The sequence below is a fragment of the Glycine soja genome, chromosome 8 (assembly GCF_004193775.1).
Source record: "Glycine soja cultivar W05 chromosome 8, ASM419377v2, whole genome shotgun sequence".
Taxonomy (NCBI): domain Eukaryota; kingdom Viridiplantae; phylum Streptophyta; class Magnoliopsida; order Fabales; family Fabaceae; genus Glycine; species Glycine soja.
In genome coordinates, this window is record NC_041009.1 from 10,401,130 (window position 1) to 10,421,792 (window position 20,663).

At 33.2% G+C, this 20,663-nt stretch overlaps 2 protein-coding genes across 4 annotated transcripts; one reads left to right on the forward strand and one right to left on the reverse strand.

The window, feature by feature from the left end:
- Window positions 1-2,654: 2,654 nt before the first annotated feature.
- Window positions 2,655-9,896, forward strand: LOC114421859 (probable LRR receptor-like serine/threonine-protein kinase At5g10290). 3 transcript variants are annotated; one of them, XM_028387953.1, is made up of 12 exons: window positions 2,655-2,845; window positions 4,071-4,204; window positions 4,481-4,613; window positions 4,772-4,843; window positions 4,978-5,121; window positions 5,237-5,308; window positions 5,406-5,471; window positions 6,390-6,460; window positions 6,561-6,704; window positions 7,288-7,629; window positions 8,579-8,973; window positions 9,357-9,896. In XM_028387953.1, exons 2-12 carry the CDS (start codon window positions 4,126-4,128, stop codon window positions 9,669-9,671), a joined length of 1,833 nt encoding a protein of 610 aa, XP_028243754.1. In that variant the 5' UTR covers window positions 2,655-2,845; window positions 4,071-4,125; the 3' UTR covers window positions 9,672-9,896. The 3 variants fall into 3 exon arrangements, with proteins under 3 accessions (XP_028243754.1, XP_028243755.1, XP_028243756.1); XM_028387954.1 differs by lacking the exon at window positions 2,655-2,845 and adding an exon at window positions 2,852-2,963; XM_028387955.1 differs by lacking the exon at window positions 2,655-2,845 and adding an exon at window positions 2,995-3,140.
- A 2,944-nt stretch (window positions 9,897-12,840) lies between these two features.
- Window positions 12,841-13,962, reverse strand: LOC114421879 (zinc finger protein STOP1 homolog). Its single transcript, XM_028387986.1, has one exon. The coding sequence runs from the start codon at window positions 13,862-13,864 to the stop codon at window positions 12,908-12,910; it is 957 nt and encodes a 318-aa protein (XP_028243787.1). The 5' UTR covers window positions 13,865-13,962; the 3' UTR covers window positions 12,841-12,907.
- Window positions 13,963-20,663: the final 6,701 nt, after the last annotated feature.

The following is a 20,663-nucleotide window of genomic DNA, read 5'->3' on the forward strand; positions in this document are numbered from 1 at the left end:
TTTTAATTTTAAAAAAGACTAATTATATTTAGTTACATGTTAATATATAAAGATTAATGAAGACGATTATGGTCTCAGACATAATGGTAATAATATTTTTTCTATCAATTAGGCGTAAGAGACAAAGCAGCTCCCACCTACATTCATTTTCATGGCTAATCAATCACCAAATGTCAAATCCAAAGAAAAACAGTTTCGATTAGATGAATCTTAAACGAGAAGACAGAACTTGCAACAAAGCCCCTACGGCGGGAGTCTTCTTTTGTCAAAAATTTCTATTAGTAATTGTTTTATATTGTTCATGAACAACAAAAAGAATTCGATTTCATCAAGGCATGATTCCATCACATGGAAACATCATTTATCTGGGAGTGTATTTGTGGATTATACGCAAGCCAACATGATTAGTTTTAGTTTTATAAATAAATATATTTAGATTAACAACAAATCAAATGACAATTTTTATCAGAAATTCTGAACTATAATAATTATAGACATGAATTTAAATCTCAACTAATTTGATCATTTATACAGTTATATAATACTCCTATTGTTATTTATTGCATTTAAATCTAATTGCAAATTTATTGTATAACTGACTTAATATATTAATCTAACAATTTATATCATATTTGAATTATTTTTTTAAAAGTGTGATTCTTAGTCAATTCGACTCAATTATATTAATTTTTTAAGTGTTTATAGGTATCTAGTTAATCCATAAATCCAATAGAATCCGATTAATATTCAATCATAGACTCACTAATTATTTTTATTTTTTTTCTAACTCAAGCAAACTTAACTCAACCCATATTATATAATTATATTTTTATTATATATAAATTAATTATTAAATACAAAATATATTATTTTTAGTTTATATAGTTTGTTAAATTATTAAATTAAATTACTCATGATTTGTTTAAGTTGTTTTTTTATGTCAGTCTTAATTTTGTTTATGTTTTTTTATGTTAATACAATGCTTTATTTCTATATAAAATAAAAATATCATATTAATATTGTAATCATTAATTCTATAAATTAAATATTATTAAAATTTAGTCTTTTAAGTGTATTTAGTCATTATATATTTATAAAAATTTAGATAAAAATAAATTATTATTTTAAAAAATTTAATTTTTACAAAAATAAAAAAATATTTTAAATATTTAGACCTAATTAATTAATCCCCCACTCAATCTGTTTATGATTGAGTTGACTTGGGGTCAGACATATACTTGTCTTTTGCATCTAATTTTTATTTATTAGATTAGATAACAAATTTAATCAAATTAGATTAAAGTAAATCCATACACCCCCTAATTTTTGGAAAGCACCCCCAAGCAAAAGATACAAAGAGCCTTATTTATTTAAAAGAATATTTAGCAGTTCAGAATGTTAATTCAAACATGCTATTAATAGGTGTGATTTCTTGGGTCCAAATTGAAAAGTAGCAATGTAAAGGTGGTTAATTTCTCTCAACGTTAAAATAACTTATCTGTAAAATTATTTCGCCAAGTGATTGTGCAACCGGACTTAAAACAAAATACTATTCTTTGGAAGAAAAGTCTGTGACAACAGACTGTGTGTGAAAGCACGTGTTTTTGGCGGAAAGTTTTTCTTTATATTCACCTTTCTCAATTACTATTCAATTATGACGTGGCTTGCTCACTTTGCTGAAAATAACAACTGGAACACAGCGCATGCAGGATTGTGCTTCAGTGCTTGAGCATCTCCCTACATTCAGTGGAAGAATTCTCCTTTGGATTTTCGGCACCTGATACTTTTGTTAGGCAGTAGTATCTTTTTCTTACTTTCTTCAACTCAATTTTTTTACACAAATTTATCATAATTCATTTTATATTCTCTCTCATACTTCTCTTATATATATATATATATAGTTTTTTCTCCTTAAAATTTAGATACCCAGAATACTAATCTTTACTGATATTTCAAAAGTTTTTCTATACAGTGACAAACTGTTTTAATCATATTTAAATTTGTTTTTTGTAATATATTAATGCTATTTGATAATTGTAATGTATAACACATACCTTTTATTTTATTTTATTTTTTGGCATACTACCCATAAATGGGCTAGACTATATATTTTTGCCCACATGTTGGGCGTGGGCCAACCCGCTCCAATTGCTTATGACAAAATAAAATTTGGAGTACAGGAATAGTCTGCTTATATAGTTTGGCTATTAATCGTTATAGCTCATAGAATAGGATTATAAATGATCTCTTTAAATTTGACTAGCTTTTACTGTACTTTAATTGTTAGTACGAGTTATGACTGACTGGATAAGGTTATTAGTAGTCTGTTTTAAGACTAGAATAAATAGTTTGACTTAATCCTACACTAAATTCATTTTATTCCATTTCATATGTGATTAATTAATTGAAAAATACTTTAAATGTTTATACTACTAGTAGTACTTTGTTAACAAGAACGTACTACTGTCATAATCTTTTTAAAATCTTGAAGGCAAAATATGGAGACATTAAAACTTGATTACTACTATAATTGATTTGTTTATTTCTAGTATGAAACGTGGGGCGAAGACATGTGGACATAAAATAATAGGTGAGACTTTGAAGGCCATTGGAGAGGCAATAATTGCTTTTCATTTGCAGTCCTATTTAGTAATTGCAAACTTGTGTTCTGAGGGAAGGGAAAGTTGTGTTCTGAGACAGATAGTCAAGTCTAGTAAAAAGGAATTATTACAAAGCGAGGGATAGAATAGAAGCTTCGGTTCCAGATTTTGTGTCACACCGCCACTTTCGCTTCGCCCATTCTGCCAGCTATGTCATCCTTTTAACACTTCCTTCCTTGTCACTTGTGAGTACTCATTCAACTTTCCCTTTCTTTCTTTCTTTCCCTTTCACCTACAAACCTTCCTTCTCTTCACCATCCCTGACCTACTACCGCCTATTCCCGTACCTGATTCCGATTTTCAGTTCAGTTTTTTTTTTCTTTTTTAATTATTATTATGATTTTGTCTGTTCTTTGAATCGTGTTTGTTAGTGTTGGTGTGTACTGTTCGCTGTTCTGCTCTGCCCAAGCCTAAGCCTTTGGTTTTTGACCCATCTTTGGGCATATGTGCATTGCTTTGTCCTTTTGTTCGCGCGATTCGGTGCCTACTCGATTCGATTTTCTCCCTCCTATTCGCTTATTTTCCCCCATCTAATTGAAGTTTCTGGAATTTGTCTTCTCATTTTTTTTGTCGATTAGTTTTGTTTGTTCTGGTTCCGATCACATCTGTGCTTTCTGTTAACACTCTTTTTTGTGAGTGTGCAGTGGAGTATTTTGGTTGTTTATGAACAAATCCTTCACGGTTCTTTCGATGGGACTTTGGTCATTTTTAATTATTTCTGGACTTTTTTATTTTATTTTTTATTTCCAGATAAAATTACAAGTTCACTGAATTGGTTGTCTTGAGACTTGAGAGTTTAGACTGCTTATTTCTAGGATTAGATGAGGAGTCAGTAGTTGGCAATTAATCCAAATCAGTATTTCCATTCCTTAGGATGAACGTGCGATTGACCTTCCCTTTTACTGGGTGGTAAGAAGAGAATTGAAAAGTGTCAATTAGCTACTAGACTGGTTGTTACATTCAGAGTGATTGATTTTCACAGATCATCTCTTTCCTTTTTAGAGGGTTAGACTGGTGAGTGGGTGAAACAGATAGTTTAGCTGCGGCTGTCTAGGTCTGCACAGTTTTTCACATCGCCAAATAGTTTTTCAAGTACTCTTTGTGTTGCAATAAGACTTAGTGAATGTACAGAACAAAATTAAGCAAAAAGGTTTTGTTCTTTTTTCCTTGGAACAAAACATAAAATAGAATTCCATATCTTGTGACCCATTCTAATAATGGCTATGAAAAGTACTCTTCCTATTTCCTCAATCGGGCTTAGCTTCATGGTTGATCATAAAATATCTTGTTCTGCAATTAAATTGTTTTCATCACTCTAGTAATTTGTTCTGCATTGTTTGTCTTTGTATGGCATTTACCACTGTTTTTCAATTTTCACAGCTTAATGGTTTTGATGATTCTGTGCTGCAGAGATGTAGGTTGCTTGTATGTTAATTGATTTTCATGGACATTGTGTCAGTGGTTGATGCCAGTAGAAATGGACTTCATATTTGTGCTATTGCTATTGGGTTGCTTATGTTCTTTTGTGTTGCCTGATACACAAGGTACATTCTTTTGTTCTTATGGTACTTAACTCATTGGCAAATCATATAAGCTATGTAAAATTTAACTGCTAAATGTACATACATTGATTTTCTTGTTACGGGGATAAAACACAGCTTTTCAAACTTTAATTTCCAATTCATTTCTGAGGAAAATATCGATACATGCAACTGTTTATTAACAGAATTGAATGGATGCCTCGTATTTTCCAAAACTGCTATGGTTTTGGACTTTTGGTGTTGGTTCTAGTAGGCGTGTAATGTTCTTGTTCATTTCAGGAGATGCACTATTTGCATTGAAGATATCATTAAATGCTTCAGCTCACCAGCTTACTGACTGGAATCAAAATCAAGTGAATCCTTGTACTTGGTCACGTGTTTACTGTGACTCAAACAACAATGTCATGCAAGTGTAAGATATTTTAGTATTTTATGTTGTTGTTTTCTTTTAATTATTTGATTTGCTGAAGATGTTGGCTGTCATTATTCATTTTAGAAAATTATATATTTCACATTTTTAAATCTTTTAATTCGTGCTTGCTGTGTAATATATAAATTGCTTCATTTCAGATCACTAGCATATATGGGATTCACAGGATACTTGAACCCAAGGATAGGAGTTCTAAAATATCTTACAGCTCTGTAAGGATTTCTATTACAAAAAATATTCACACAATCTTGGTCAACTCCATAATACTAAAAATTATTTTTGGCATTCTACTCGCTCAATTTTTGATGATGGGGAAGTAAATTGATGCATATTGTACTTGTATTAGTTCTTTGCAAGGGAATGGCATCACTGGCAACATACCAAAAGAGTTAGGAAACCTGACAAGCTTGAGCAGGTTAGATTTGGAAGGCAACAAATTAACTGGAGAAATACCCTCTTCCCTTGGTAATCTTAAAAAGCTTCAATTCTTGTAAGTATGGCATTCTGTTTGCTAGGTTCTACAGATATATAATGAGTCTTAGGCCTTAGCATGTATTTTTTTTTGTGCAATGTTTAAAAGTGTCTGTTTCTTGTCCTGCAACCAGAACATTAAGTCAAAACAATCTCAGTGGGACTATTCCTGAATCACTTGCCAGTCTTCCAATCTTAATCAATGTGTATGTAAAATAATGGTTTCTATAACTTTGCTGTATTTTTTTAAGTATATTTCATTAATTTAGTATCTGATTGATTATTCAAACTTCTGTTTTGCAGTCTGCTAGATTCAAATAATCTGAGTGGCCAAATCCCAGAGCAGTTATTCAAGGTTCCTAAATACAAGTATGGATGGTAAAACTGTAAAATTAGTATATGATGCATTTAAAGCACCAATTAAACTTGTCTTTCTAACCCTGATTACTAGGACAATGTATCCCCATGAAACACTTAAAAAGTGGTGACATACATCCAAAGAGTTCAGATATAGAATTTCATTTAACAATTACTAACGTATTCCAATCAAGCGGTAGTAGATGATTCTAATAGTCATTTCTGGTTCCACACTTCCACTTTTTTATTTGCATTTGAAAGATTGGTGGTTGTCACATATTTTGTTTCAAGAAACTTAATTTAGTTCTTGTAGCTTGACTACTTTCCATGTTTCCAACATCTAGGAAATAAGATTTATTGAACACAAACTCCTTTATATGATAAATGCTGTTGAATCATGGGTGTCGGAGTGGAGTTGTATATTCCCATTTTAAGGAAGTGTAAAAAGAAATGTGCAGAAATAAGGAATCAGTCACCTAAAAGAGCTTAGGTTTTGCTTAAAAGCCTAGAACTGGTGTTACTTGTATCTTTTAACAGGCTTTATCATCTGTAAACCTTTTGATCCTGAAGCATGGACCAAGCCTTTGCCAACTGATATTTTCTACCACAAGTTGTTTTAAAATGAGAATAAAGCGGGTACTGAGGATTGAACTCTCGACTGCTTGGTCAATGTGGATCCAATGATGATAAAAAAAAATGTTTCGTTATATTGTTTGGTGGTGATTAAAATACAGAGCTCTTACCTTTTAAGTTATATTAATTTGAAACTGTTTTTATTTCCCCTATTATCTGGCATGACCATATGACATGTTGTCTATGGAGTCCTTGGATAGAATATTATTTGAATTTAGGGGCATGAGATTTTTGCCATTTTTAACATATATTTTATACCATTACATTTCACTATTTTAACTGTGGTCCTTATTGCAGTTTCACTGGAAATAATTTGAGTTGTGGTGCGAGTTATCATCAACCTTGCGAAACTGATAATGCAGATCAAGGTTACTTGATTGGAATATTTATTCCATCCTTTTGATGTGTTGTTATCTATTCCCCTTTTCCTCTCTACAAGCTGAATACTAATTTGCCTACTATTGGCAGGTTCATCACATAAACCAAAAACTGGTCTCATTGTTGGAATTGTGATAGGGTTAGTTGTTATCCTTTTCCTTGGTGGTCTGATGTTCTTTGGGTGCAAGGGTAGACACAAGGGCTACAGACGTGAAGTTTTTGTAGACGTCGCAGGTTTGAGTTTCTTCTTTAGATTGCAATGCTATTGTATTAGGTTTCTCTTAAGTGAAATGTGTGGATATAGACATTAATATGATTGTAGTTGTAGCATTTAAAAATATTGATTTGGAAACTCTACCTATGCATTCTTCTTCAAGTATCTTTCTCCTTTTATTGCCAATATGTTTTTGTCATGGTTTTCCCACTTTTTAGTGTCTTTACCTCCTGTGGCCTCCAGGACCTAATGGCTAGATGTTAGGGATCTAATACCAATCTTGGCTCCCCTCTTATGTTATACATTTGGATTTTGGATAATTGGTGGTTAAAACTAAACATTGGAATATATCTGTCTATCTCTATTGCTCTAAACCTCCCGTGTCCAATGAATGTGGGATATGATCAAATTTTGGAGTGATAGAAGAGAATTTACTGGTTGAACATATTCTGTAATCTTTTAATTGTAAATGCTTGTTGAAATATTGTGATAGCTAGCTACACTAAAATTGAGATAAATGTGAACTTCCTCCCCTTTTTAAAATTGTCAAGGCTAACTATAAATTACAATTCTATCATTATTATTTCTTTCTTGTTTCATCAGGTGAAGTTGATCGGCGAATTGCATTTGGCCAACTAAGAAGATTTGCATGGAGAGAACTACAGATAGCTACAGACAACTTCAGTGAGAAAAATGTTTTAGGACAGGGAGGCTTTGGAAAGGTTTATAAAGGTGTTCTTGCTGATAACACAAAAGTTGCTGTCAAAAGGTTAACTGATTATGAAAGTCCTGGGGGAGATGCAGCTTTCCAGCGTGAGGTTGAGATGATAAGTGTAGCTGTGCATAGGAACCTGTTACGGCTGATTGGGTTTTGTACTACCCCAACCGAGCGCCTCTTAGTTTATCCCTTTATGCAGAACTTAAGTGTAGCCTATCGTCTTCGAGGTAAAATGTTACAATGCATTTTGGCATCACTGGTATACTAAGTATTCATTTTGATTTGCTTCAAAATAGAAAGTATTGATTATTTTGCAACTGGAACTGGTTAAAATTAATTGGCTGATGGAAGTTTTCTCATATTTAAACTACACATTTTAGGATATATGCCAACAATTTTTAGGATTTATCCAACACCTTGGAGCAATTATTTGAAGAACTGTTTAACTGGGGAACTAGATAAAAGGGTATTTTGGTGGTTGAACCAGGCAAGTCATAAATGCATTTAAACTTAATTTGATAAATTTTATATATATATATATATATTTTTTTTTTTCTTTTCAAAAGTGCATATATGTATGCATGTAGATTATCAGTAAATGGAAACTTCAAAACGGCAGGAAAGAATAACATCAAAGTTAGATAACCTTATTTTATTTTTTGCTCTATTTATTTGCATAGTTTTAAACTCATAACTGAAAATTCACAAACCATTGAAAATGTTGAGAACCAAACCCTTATCCTGACTTGACTTCTGTCCAACCAAGTCCTAACCAACCAAGTCCTAATTTTAGTTTTGCAGAACTGGTTTTGTAAACTAATCTAGTTCTCCTTTTTTAGCTGCTTTTCACTTGTTTTGTGAATGCTAAGGTAGTTTGACTGTTCAACCCTAACTGTATGGGGGTGCTTTTAGTGGTTCAACCTGTCCGGTTTATTTGTTCAAAAGAAAATTCTTTTGTTGTAAATTACTTGTGAAAGTTGAGTCAGTTATGTGTTTCATCACCAACACTGCCATCTTGATATCATAAGCATAAATTAACATGGATAAATGATTAACAATATAAATATGATTTTTGTATACTTTGTTTAATATGTTTGGGTAGGTTGGATTTCCATATCTCATTTGCACGTAAAATCTGGCATCTTTTCCAGTGATGTTTTACTAATACTGATGCAGAAATCAAACCTGGTGAACCTGTTCTGGACTGGCCTACAAGAAAACAGGTGGCTCTGGGAACAGCCCGTGGCTTAGAATATCTCCATGAGCATTGCAATCCTAAGATTATTCATCGGGATGTTAAGGCAGCTAATGTATTACTAGATGAAGATTTTGAAGCTGTTGTTGGTGATTTTGGCTTGGCAAAGTTAGTCGATGTTCGAAAAACTAACGTGACAACTCAAGTTCGTGGGACAATGGGCCACATAGCTCCAGAGTATTTGTCCACTGGAAAGTCTTCGGAAAGGACTGATGTTTTTGGTTATGGGATTATGCTTTTGGAGCTTGTTACAGGTCAAAGAGCAATTGACTTTTCACGTTTAGAAGAGGAAGATGATGTGCTGTTACTTGACCATGTAAGATCTCTTTCTAAGATCATAGCCTCCTTGTTTGATTCTGTGTTTTTTGGTCTGTTTCTTGTTTGTGTAGCATGCTTAGAACTTGTGTGTCCTTCTTGGGTGGTTTGGTGAATGGTGATGTCACTTTTCAGTTTTGGTATTTCATCACATAAGATAAGGATCAGCCCGTCATAGTTGCTCCACCTAAAGAGTATCCTATCCCCCTCTTGTCAGGAGTAATGGTTGCAGTTAGCCAAGGAAGTTCATGTAGTTATAACTGTACCTCTGCATTTTTATTAAGCTGGAAATAAATTGAAGTGTGTTTTTTATATAAAGAAAAAGGTGAACTGCAGTGTTTATACTTGTTGGTTACTGTTTTGGTCTATTTTTGTGCTCTACAGGTTAAGAAATTAGAAAGGGAGAAAAGACTAGATGCAATTGTTGACCACAACCTAAATAAAAATTACAACATACAAGAGGTAGAAATGATGATAAAAGTTGCATTACTCTGTACGCAAGCAACACCAGAGGACCGTCCACCAATGTCCGAGGTTGTAAGAATGCTAGAAGGAGAAGGGTTAGCTGAAAGGTGGGAGGAATGGCAGCATGTGGAGGTAAATAGGAGGCAAGAATATGAGAGATTACAAAGAAGATTTGATTGGGGAGAAGATTCGGTCTATAATCAAGATGCCATTGAGTTGTCTGGCGGGAGATGAGAGGATCTATAAATTTAAAACATTTATGTTGTATGGTGTACCTCAATATCCTTTTTTGTTTATTATTTATTAAGACCTCTATCTTTTTTTTGGTAGGTTAAGCTTGATTAGAAATGTATTTTTTTTCTTGTTTTCCAACTGTAAAAAAAGGGGGAAATAGTTGTAAAATTTTGGTGTTCCAACGTGCTTGTGTTTTCCATTCCAAGTTTGATTCCATATCCTATACTTTCAGTGAATCTACCATTTTTCTGAGTGATTTTCATTTGATTTTCCTTACCAATTTTCTGGGTGGCATGTGAAGGCACAAACCTAGCTACCAAAATTGATTAAACCTATCTTCACTAGAAATTTCACCTCTGCCTACCCCTGAGATGGGAAACAAAATAATAAGTATTGTTTTATTCACATGATCAGGAATCAAACTACTGACCATTGCTAAAAGAAGCCAAGCCACTGACGACTTGTGCCACAATTTGTGGGTGCCAAAATCATTATTTGAATACAAGAATTCAATACTTTATGTTGCCAATGAAAATAAGAAAAGCCTGCCAGGGATATATATCTTGTCTAGCCAGTACCAGAAATTTTTGGGTTCCCATAATTGGCCTTGTCCCTAAGTGCCATTGCCATCCTTGTTTCCCAATAAACATATAATACCTCAAACTATTAATTAATGCTTCTGCCTTCTAGGACGTGAATCACATCCGCATATATCACTCATGATCATGCATGCATGATGTTACAAGTGCTCGCAGCGTTGTTTTTATTGACCTCGTGCATTTTCGTTTCCTCGTTTCCCCAGTCATATCTACCTTTTCTTGATGATTTGTGAAGGTGACAAAGTATTCTTTGTAATATTCTTCAGCCAGCAAATGGGGTGGTGGATTGTGCTCTGAATCTCCGAGTTCCCATTCTTCAATATCCATGGCAAATTGGACATTACTTGCGCCTGCCATCGCCAAAGTCTCTAAAGAAATCAACATTGTCACTGCACTAGCTAGAAACAATTTGTTTTTGTTTTGTTTTTTGGTTGTGATGTGATGTGAAGTTTCTGCACAACAATTTATATAGATAAGGACCGTTTCCTGTTGAGAACTTTGTGCCCTCAACACATTTCACGTGGTTGTATAAAAATGAAATCGGGTGCGGAATAATAACTCTTGGAGATCAAGCTTAAAGTTTGATTATGCTGATGAATCACATGACACATATGGATAATTGAGGCAGCTAGCGATGCAAATTAATTAGCTCCATTTCTGACCTCAAATTTTCATCTTGAGACTATTATTTTCAGAGGTGAATTAATTTGACATCTGAAAGTCGAGTTGGAGGGATAAGTACCTATCATGAATGTCTCGAGAGTGTAACACTATTACCATTGAGAATAATTTCTAATACGGAACTCTAAATTAATGTCTAAAGTTATTTTCGTTCGTGTGTATTGGTGATATATACAATACAAGCTCACAAGTATATCGTTTCCTAAATCAGATAACGTCGTGTTGGAACTGGGACTAGTGAGACCGTATACATGACATTGTTTTTGAAAGCAAAATGATTTTTAACACTCAACAACCTCTGACACTTAAAAAGAGATATAAAAAAAATTTAAAATTATTAGTGACATATTATGATGGAAAAAAATACATTGATGAGTGTTAATGAAGTAGTTGAAGAAATGAGATGTCTAAAAATATTCGAAAAACATTATTCAATTCACAAATTAGACAAGTAGATTATTTTTTGACAATGTTTTTGGAAATTCTATTTTTTTTTTCAATTATCCTAAGTAACATTCATTATTTTTTTATCACGTCATATTCTCTATTATATATAGGTATTATTTTTGTTATGAATTCTCACACACTATTTCGTGCAAAAGTTACTAGCGCGTTCTATACCCTCAAAATTCGAATCCATTTTGTGGCCGTCAGGCGTTAGCACACCATCATGTATTACCCTCCGTTTCGTGGCCGTCAGCACACCATATATGATATATCATATCCTTTTATTACCATTACTTTTCTGGCATTAGTCAACATTAATAATGATGCATCAAGTTTTATTCGACACCTAAAAATTCAATTTTGAAAGCTGACAATGACACCGGGTTGATGGGGTTTGAGATATGGCAGCAGCGGCAACAATTGACTCAATTCAAACGCACTCCAAAATCAAGAGTGCTACGATAACAAATGAAATTGTTTTTTAATGGACTTCACATGCATTGATAGTGAATACTGGCTGGTGCGTTGCAGGATGAGGACTAGTTCCTCTGAACAAAGAAAATTAGAAAACTGGATCATTTACGTGTGCCTTTTGGAATCTGCCATGCATGTTTCAAAGTTTAGCATATGTAACATGTAAATTTAAATTGAAATATGCAGGATTGAACAAGTTTCGATTATGAAGTTCTGAATAATACCCATATTGTTTGAGATATCAAAGCAGCCTATAATAAATGTATTTTGCACCTCCCATAGTGTCTTCATAACATTTTATTAATTTATATATTTTCTCTTTGTCACTTTATTTAAATTAGTGATATTCACATTTTAAAAATATATGTGAACTAAGAAGATAAATGTAATAAATTTTAAAAACACTTCTACTAGTTTGAGAGAGACATGAGTTAATCCATTCCATAGTAAATTTTACTTGATAATGATACAGGCATACAGCTGATATCAAAGCCTATAAATAATAAATTATTCAAGTATTAATTCGTCATTAATTGGTTAATCCATTCCATAGTTATAGAGTTGTTTGTAATTGTACAGCAATATAGAAGATTCACGATGGTTTTAAACATATTAAGATTAAGTGTTGACTGTCAAAAAAAAAAGATTAAGTGTTTATTTAAGAGATTTTAAGATTAAGTGTTATGCTCTCATTTTATTTATAATTTTAAGTGTGATTAATTCATTTATTTTTGTGACAAGAAAATATTAGGTCAACTTCTTAACAACTTAATTTTGAAAATAACTTATGATAATTTGTCTACGAAATACTTATTATTATAACATTTGAAAACTTAATCACAAAAAGTCATATTTCAAATGATTTTTAAATATATTCAAGTTTGCATGTAAATTAAACTCTTCTTTTAAAAGTTAATAATTAAATATTTTTCTAGTATAACATAAAAAAATATTTTACTCTTCATTAATTTACTTATATTTATGACTTTTATTTTCTTAACAAGTACTGCATCAAATACTTGCAACAAATCTCTTTTAGATTAAATTAGAAAAAGAAAATTCCCATGCATCTAAATTATTTGTGGGAAGCCCCAAGGCCAAGTGTTCCTCCTGTGAAGAGTTGTTTTGAATGGATCCAAATCCAAATTCATCCAATCCATCAAAGAACCCTTCAGGTAACCCTTCCGCGGCCGCCGCCACCACCGTATCTCTCTCCTCTCCAAGCATCGGCGAATGCCCCTCGAACAGCGCCACGTGTCCGAGCAGCTTGTCCTTCCTCGAAAACGTGGTCCCGCACGAGCACTTCCACGTGGCCTCTCCCCGACACTGCTTGACGTGGCTCCTCAAGTCCGACAGCACCGCGAAGCTCTTCTTCCGACACCGCTCGCACGACAGCGTCTTGGGACAGTGGCTCCTCTTGAAGTGGTTCCTCAGACAGAACACTGACTTCAACGCCCTGAATTTCTTGTGCGTCTTGTTACGGTTGCATCCCTCCAAGGGGCACGAAAACCGCGTCGCCTTCAAGCGCGTTTCTCCACGGGCTTTATTCGCCAACGCTTCCGGGGTCTTGAACTCGTCCCCGTGCGCGCGCATGTGCATTCTCAGGTTGGCGTCGCGCGTGAAGCCTTTCCCACACACCTCGCAGAAGTGAAGGTGCTTGGCCAGCAGCTCCATGGCATCGAGCTCCACCACGTTGTCGTCGTCGTTGTTGTTCGGGGAGTCCAACGTTGGAGTCTCCGAGAGAGGGAGCGCGTTTTCCGAGGCGGCGACAAGGGCGACGCCGTTGGTGATGACGTGGCGAATGGCGGTTAGGATCTCGTTGGAGACTATGTTCATTTGGTGGTGAGTGAGGAGAGTGTGGGATTGGATCGATTGGGAGACGAAGCTTTGGACGGAATCCATTCGGGTGCTGAGTTGGGAGAGGTTGCGAAGGGAAACATGGAGGGACTCGATGCTGTTGATGTTTGAGAATTGTTCAGTGGTGTTTGGCATGTGGTTGGGTTGGTTAATTGCCAAGGGTTACTAATTAATCTGTATTCTCTATGTAGCTCGTTCTTGTTAATTGTTAATTTGTTGATGTGAGACTGAGCGATTTGATGAGTAAGATGATCCAGCAAACACTTCGATTCTTCTATATATATGGTATGATATGATGATGATTGTTGTACAAACTTGAAAATATAATTAGGGCACGATGCTTTTGTCGATACATGCAGCACGTGTTGATTACGTTATATCAATTGACACAAAACAGCAATGGTTTTGCAACTTTTTTGACTATTTTAATTACTAGCATTTTATTATTATTATTAGTTGTTAACAATGCTCTAAGATTTCTAAGAGTCAATCATTCAAATCAGTTTTAATAAAATATATATTTTTTAGAATTTTAATATAATATCCTAATAATATTAAATAAAAAATAAAATAATGTGCATAAATTAATAATAAAAAATAAACTTCATATATAAAAGTATCATAAGTTATAATTTTTTTTTCTTTGCACCAAAATGATGTAATTTTAATTTTTTTAATTAAAAAAAAGAACAGTATTAAGCGAAATCGGTTAACCCGACGGGGTTATTGGTTTTGAGCATATTTAATGATGCATCGGGTTTTAGAAATCGTTGGACCAAACACATGATCCATTCCCGATCAAACTGGCCAATTTGATCTGGTTTCAAAACACTGGTTGTTACACAAAAAGTCATGGTAATGATAATTGTTTTTTTAACCCCTAAGCGCATTAATTAAGAAACTAAAATAGAATTTAGTACATTTTATTAAAAAAAATTTAATTCTTTAATCAATGTTTGAAAACTACTGTTTAACATTTGCATTTTTTTTACTTTATTATTTTATAAATTTTATGTGAGTGTCCTTAGAAATTTTGAAGAAAAAATGATACTCCCACTTTCCTAAAATATGTCGTCTTACGTTTCGTTGTTTTATATAAATAAAAAGTTAATAAATAAATAAGAATAATATTTTTGTAAAATTAATCTTATTAAATAGATGAAAAAAAATAATATTAATATTAGATTCAACAATTAAACTAACATTGGGAGACATCAGAGTCATTATAAATAAACATTCTACTTAACCCAATAGAATTTGCCTCGGGCTAAAAGATTTAATAATATCTGTACGATCATTGTATGCTTTAAAAAAAAAAACATTTTACTCTTATAACTTACTTTTTTTTTACCATTTTTTCTTCTCTAATTTATATCTTCTTTCTACCTCGATGCATCCCAAAAAAACTCAAGGAATTGTTGAATGAAACAAGAAAAGGTCTCATATCTCATAAGTCACATGTTTGAATCCCTACTAGTCTCTTTAAAATGAGATTAATGTAGTTATCTTTGCAAGTGTATTTCGACTCAAAAAAATTTCCTGCCTTAGAGTGAAACGACATTTCCTCCTCCTAAATTTTTTCACTACCGAAAAAAAAATTCATCCAAAATGGGGATGGAAGTTTATGATCATTTTATTCTAATACTAATTATATTTTTCCTCTTTCTTCTTATCATATCAAATTACTTATTATATTTACTATTTTTTATTTTTTATTTTTTCATCTCTAATAGTATGTTGAGTTTTGATCCTTCTTTTCTACATATGTGTGTCAACGAATTCAAAAAACCTTTGTAAGTTTTTTTTTTCTCAACAAAAAGGAAATATCATTAAAGGGTACAACATGTCCATGTACAACATACACATGAAGCTATTACAAATAATCCCACAGAATAGGTAGGATAACCCACCAACCACAAGCATAAATCTCAAGTAATAAGTCCCCACTGGTAAGTGCTGCAGGCATGAATTTGGTGGTTTTATGTTTGCTGTCTCAGCCGGGGCAGAACCTTGATCTGCCAGTTTTAAAAGGAAAGGCTATTGTCTTTTGAAGGCTATCAAGTGGCTAGCAGATCAATGTTCGTCTAATGTGGTTTTTGAGATGGATTGTAATTAAGGTGGTTGTAGATAGGATTGCACCTCGGGCCATGATTTTCTGAACTTGGCTCCAATATATTATATATCATATATATATCAGAGTGTAAATACTAAATACTTACTCTCCCATAATACAAACTATACTATTAAGTTTGTCAAGAAGAGAAAATGCTGCTGATTCTCTAACTAGGGTGTGGGAACACGTTATGCAAGCCTAAGAATTTTTTTAATAGATTCCCTTTTACATTTACAATTGTATTAATATTAATGAAATGACATGATCTTGTTTCTCTCTATATAAAATAAAGTATTAAGTCCCCACTTTATAAGTGTTCGAATGACATTAGCAAGTGTATCGATTCGTACAAGTAGTATATAAAACGGTAAGATCGAGTATCGTATTCGCAGAGAATTTGTTTCACTCAGACACTGTACATTTAGTAAGCAAACATTTGTATAAACTAAAATCAAAGTAAATACCAAGTTGAATTCTGTACTATAGTCTATTTGAGTATAAACTAAATATCTAGGATTATAGAAGCGAAAACAGTTAAGTAAAAAGCATTGGGTTGTTTTACTAAGTTCTTCTTGATGTTATTATGTATTTTTCTCTATTTAAAATTATCTTAGTGTTCTTATGTTGAGAAATTACTCAAACCAAGATCCCTCTAGTGAATGAGCCTAACTCTCTTTACACTTCATCCTTGATCCCTCAACAAACTTAGCCTAAAAGAATTACATTAAGTCTACAACATAATATGAACTAGATCTCTGCACTCCATTCCTAGACATACAGATTTCTAGCTTGCTCTATCAGTTCTAAGGCTTTAAAGCATTTTCCAATGCTAAAAATCCTAACTATATATATAAATGGGTGATCAAGCCACAAACATGTAAAAATAAGCATAGATAGAAGTAATAAACATATAAAAATAACATTAAATAGATAGTGAAAGAATATTACATCAAGGGTTTAGCAGAACTTTCCAACCATGAGGCTTAGCCTTCCATTACAACAAATATGCTCTCAATACAAGGAAGGAACAGAGTTTAGTGAAAGAAAATGGCAAAGAATGGTTGAAGATGTCTCCTTCACCCTTTAAAATCCTAACTTCACTCCTTTAACCTAAGCTTTCTTAGCAGCTCTATTTTTGTCGCTTCAGCTTCTCCTTGTGCTCTATTTTTTTACTCTCTCCCTCTAAAGTTTTCGCCAACTTCAGTGTTTTAAAGATTTCCTGAACGTTTTAGCTTCTGAAGGCTCGCTTAGTGAGACTGTGAGAGTAAGTGAATTTTGACTCAGCGAGCTAGGCGCGCTAAGCGCGAGAAGAGACAACCTACTCGTTGCGCTGTACGAGCACCTCTCTGACTAATCCTCTTATAGGGTTTTCCAACGCGCTAAGCGAGTTGTATGCCTCGCTTAGCGGATGCCACTCACTAAGCGAATCTGCCTCGCTTAGCGAGACATCAGCTACTTGAACCTTCTCTTTTTTTAGCCTGAAACTGAAGTGATTTAAACATTATTCACAAAATGAGAATATCTAATATATAAAATCACACTAAACATGAAAATATGTACAATTCCTACAAGAAGAACCATAAATTGGAGGTAAGGCGCTAATTTTGTGTAAATATTCAATGCAAAACTAAGTCGTGAATAGCGACTAACAATAAGCGACCCTGCAGCCATTTCCAACAAGAGTGTTTATAGTTTCGATAAATCCATGATTCAATCTAACCAGACCTAATTATATTGAATTGGGTTTTTTAAATATTTAAGTTGAATTCGATCCAATCCAATTAAGACCTGATCACATATGGTTGGATAATGGATTTTATTTTTTCAATCCAACCCAATCCAAATCATATTATTAAATTTATTATTATATATAAATTAATTATTAAATATAAAATACATTAATTTTTAACTCACATAGTCTACTAAATCATTAAATTAAATCATCCATGATTTTTTCTTTAAATTGTTGTTTTTGTTGGTGTCTTAATTTTATTTATGTTTTCTCATGTTAATACAATAATTTATTTATATCTAAAATAAAAATATCATATTAACATTGAAATCATTAATTCTATTAGTCAAATATTATTATGATTTAATCTTACTTTAATGCATTTAGTCACTATATATTTATAAAACTTTAAACAAAAATAAATTATTATTCTAAAGAAACTTACTTTTTAAAAAATATAAAATAATTTTTAAATATTTAAACTTAATTAATTGACCCAACCCGATAATCATCCGGGTTGAGTTGGATCATATATACCAAAAAAAAAATTCAAACCAGTCCAACCTGTTAAATTTTGATGAAATTAGATAATAAAATTAATTAAATTGAATACAACTTAACTCGTGAACACCCTAATTTGGAAACCTCCCATCTTGATCCAGAGCTATATTAAAGAAAGTCTCTCTCCCTTTCCCTAACGTACATTAGGCACCACGTGGAGAAGACACCAAAAACTACACACCACTAATTGCAAGTTTGTCTTGGTAATTGGTAGTAGGATTGATTTTGTATGGTTAATAATTTATAGGTGGATACTCTGATTAAAAAATATTCATTTATGGGTTTATTATTTATTATAAAAAAATCTGTGTATTATACATAGGGAGAGATTTTTTTTGCTGTAAATATATATATATAGAGCTTAGTTTTGATGTATTGTGTTATTGTAAAGATTTTTAAATAATTAATTACAACTCTTTCTAATTATAATTTTAAAATAAATATTAAATTAATATATTCTTGTTTTGGAAGTAGAATCTCGACATCATTCGAATCCAAATATTTACATAATTCAGGAAAGTTGGGTTTTCGTGGCATCCTATTTATTCATTTTGAGAATCCCATACTTGATCAAGAACGACATCAAAATCGAGTCAGTTAACTAACTTCACCTCGGTAGGTTTTGGTCCAGTCAACTATGCTGCCTTGTGCAATTTTGTTCATTCTGTTCAATTTTGTTACTAACTAACTGTTTGTTATTTCTTAGAAATGTTAGTTAAGTCTAGTTGTCTATAAAATAGACTTTATTTTGTACGGATTAAAGAAGAGTTTTGTAATGTGGATTTATATTCATCAATAAAGAGAGTGTCTTGATTAATTATGCTTTGAAAAGAATTCACAACAAATTGGTGTGGTGAGCGAGGAACGAAACACCATGACATCTGTGAAGTATGAGGTTGGAAAATTCACAGGCCAAAATGATTTCGGCTTATGGCGATCGAAGATAAGAGCATTGCTTGTTCATCAGGGTCTTGAAGAAGCTTTACAAGGTGAAATCGCTCTTGATGCAAAGCTGGAGGAAAGGGATAAGAAGATCTTGATGGATAAGGCTCACAATGCAATCATCTTGAGTCTTAAAGACAAGGTACTACGACAAGTCTCGAAAGAGAAGACAACAGTTGGAATTTGGTTGAAACTAGAAGGTTTATACATGACCAAATCTCTGGCAAATCATCTTTATCTTAAACAAGCCTTATATTCATTTAAGATGCAAGAAGATATTAATGTGGAATCTCAATTGGATGTCTTTAATAAACTGATTCTTGATCTAGAAAATATAGATGTGACTATTGATGATGAATATCAGACCCTGTTACTATTGTGTGCTTTGCCAAAGTCTTCCTCTCATTTTAAAGAAACTCTCTTGTATGGGAGAGAATCTTTGTTCCTGGTAGACAACCCTGAACTCAAAGGAATTTAATGAAAGAAATGAGCAAAAGGCTTCTGTGAATGGTGAAGGTTTAATACTCTAAGGGAAACGAACCAAGAAAGACAACCATTTTGAGAAAAAGAAATCAAAGCCGCAGTCTAGAAATAGTGGAAATGTACCTAATATAAGATGTTACCACTGCAAAAAGGAAGGTCACACTCGAAGATTCTGTCCTGGAAGGCAGAATGGTTGCAATTCTCATAGATCAAATGAAAGAGGAAATGCAACGATAGTCCAAGATGGTTATGAATCTACATAAGCTTTAGTGGTAGGCTCTGGGAAATCTGATGGAGAATGGATTATGGATTCTAGGTGTTTTTTCCATATGACACCAAATAAGCCTTGGTTTGAGAAGTTCACTCAGCTACAGGGAAGGTCAGTGTTACTTGGAAACAATAAGCCATGTAAAATTTCAAGGTATTGGATCAATCAAGTTTAAATTTAATGATGGGATTGAAAGGATTATCCAAAAGGTAAGATTTGTTCCTGATCTTAAGAGATATTTAATTTCTCTTGGCGAACTAGACAAAAAAAGGTTATCTGTTCAGAGGTGAAAATGGCACATTGAAGGTTATGAAGGACTCAAGGATTGTCATGAGGGGTGTGAGGAAGCATGGCTTGTACTCATTAGAAGAAGAGATAGTAGATGGGTCAGTAGCTTCAGTTTCTGTAAGAGACATGTCAAGAACTGAGTTGTGGCACAGAAGGTTAGGGATTGCTAGGCATAAATCAATTGCTAGAACACCCCAGCAAAATGGCCTAGCAGAAAGGTTCAACAAAACCATACTTGAGAGAGTTAGATGCATGCTCTCAAGTGCAGCTGTCCTAAAGACCTTTTAGGTAGAAGCTGTGATAACAACTTGTTTCTTGATAAACAGGTGTCCATCTACAACCTTGAACATGAAAACACCAGAATAAGTCTGGTCTAGTCATCCTCCAACCTATGTTAGACTTAGAGTGTTTGGTTGTGTTCCCTATGCACACATAAGGCAAGACAAGTTGGAACCCAGGGCCTTGAAGTGTTTATAGGGTATCTAGAAGGTGTCAAAGGCTATAAGCTGTGGTGTCTGGAAGATGGACATAAAAATGCATTATCAGT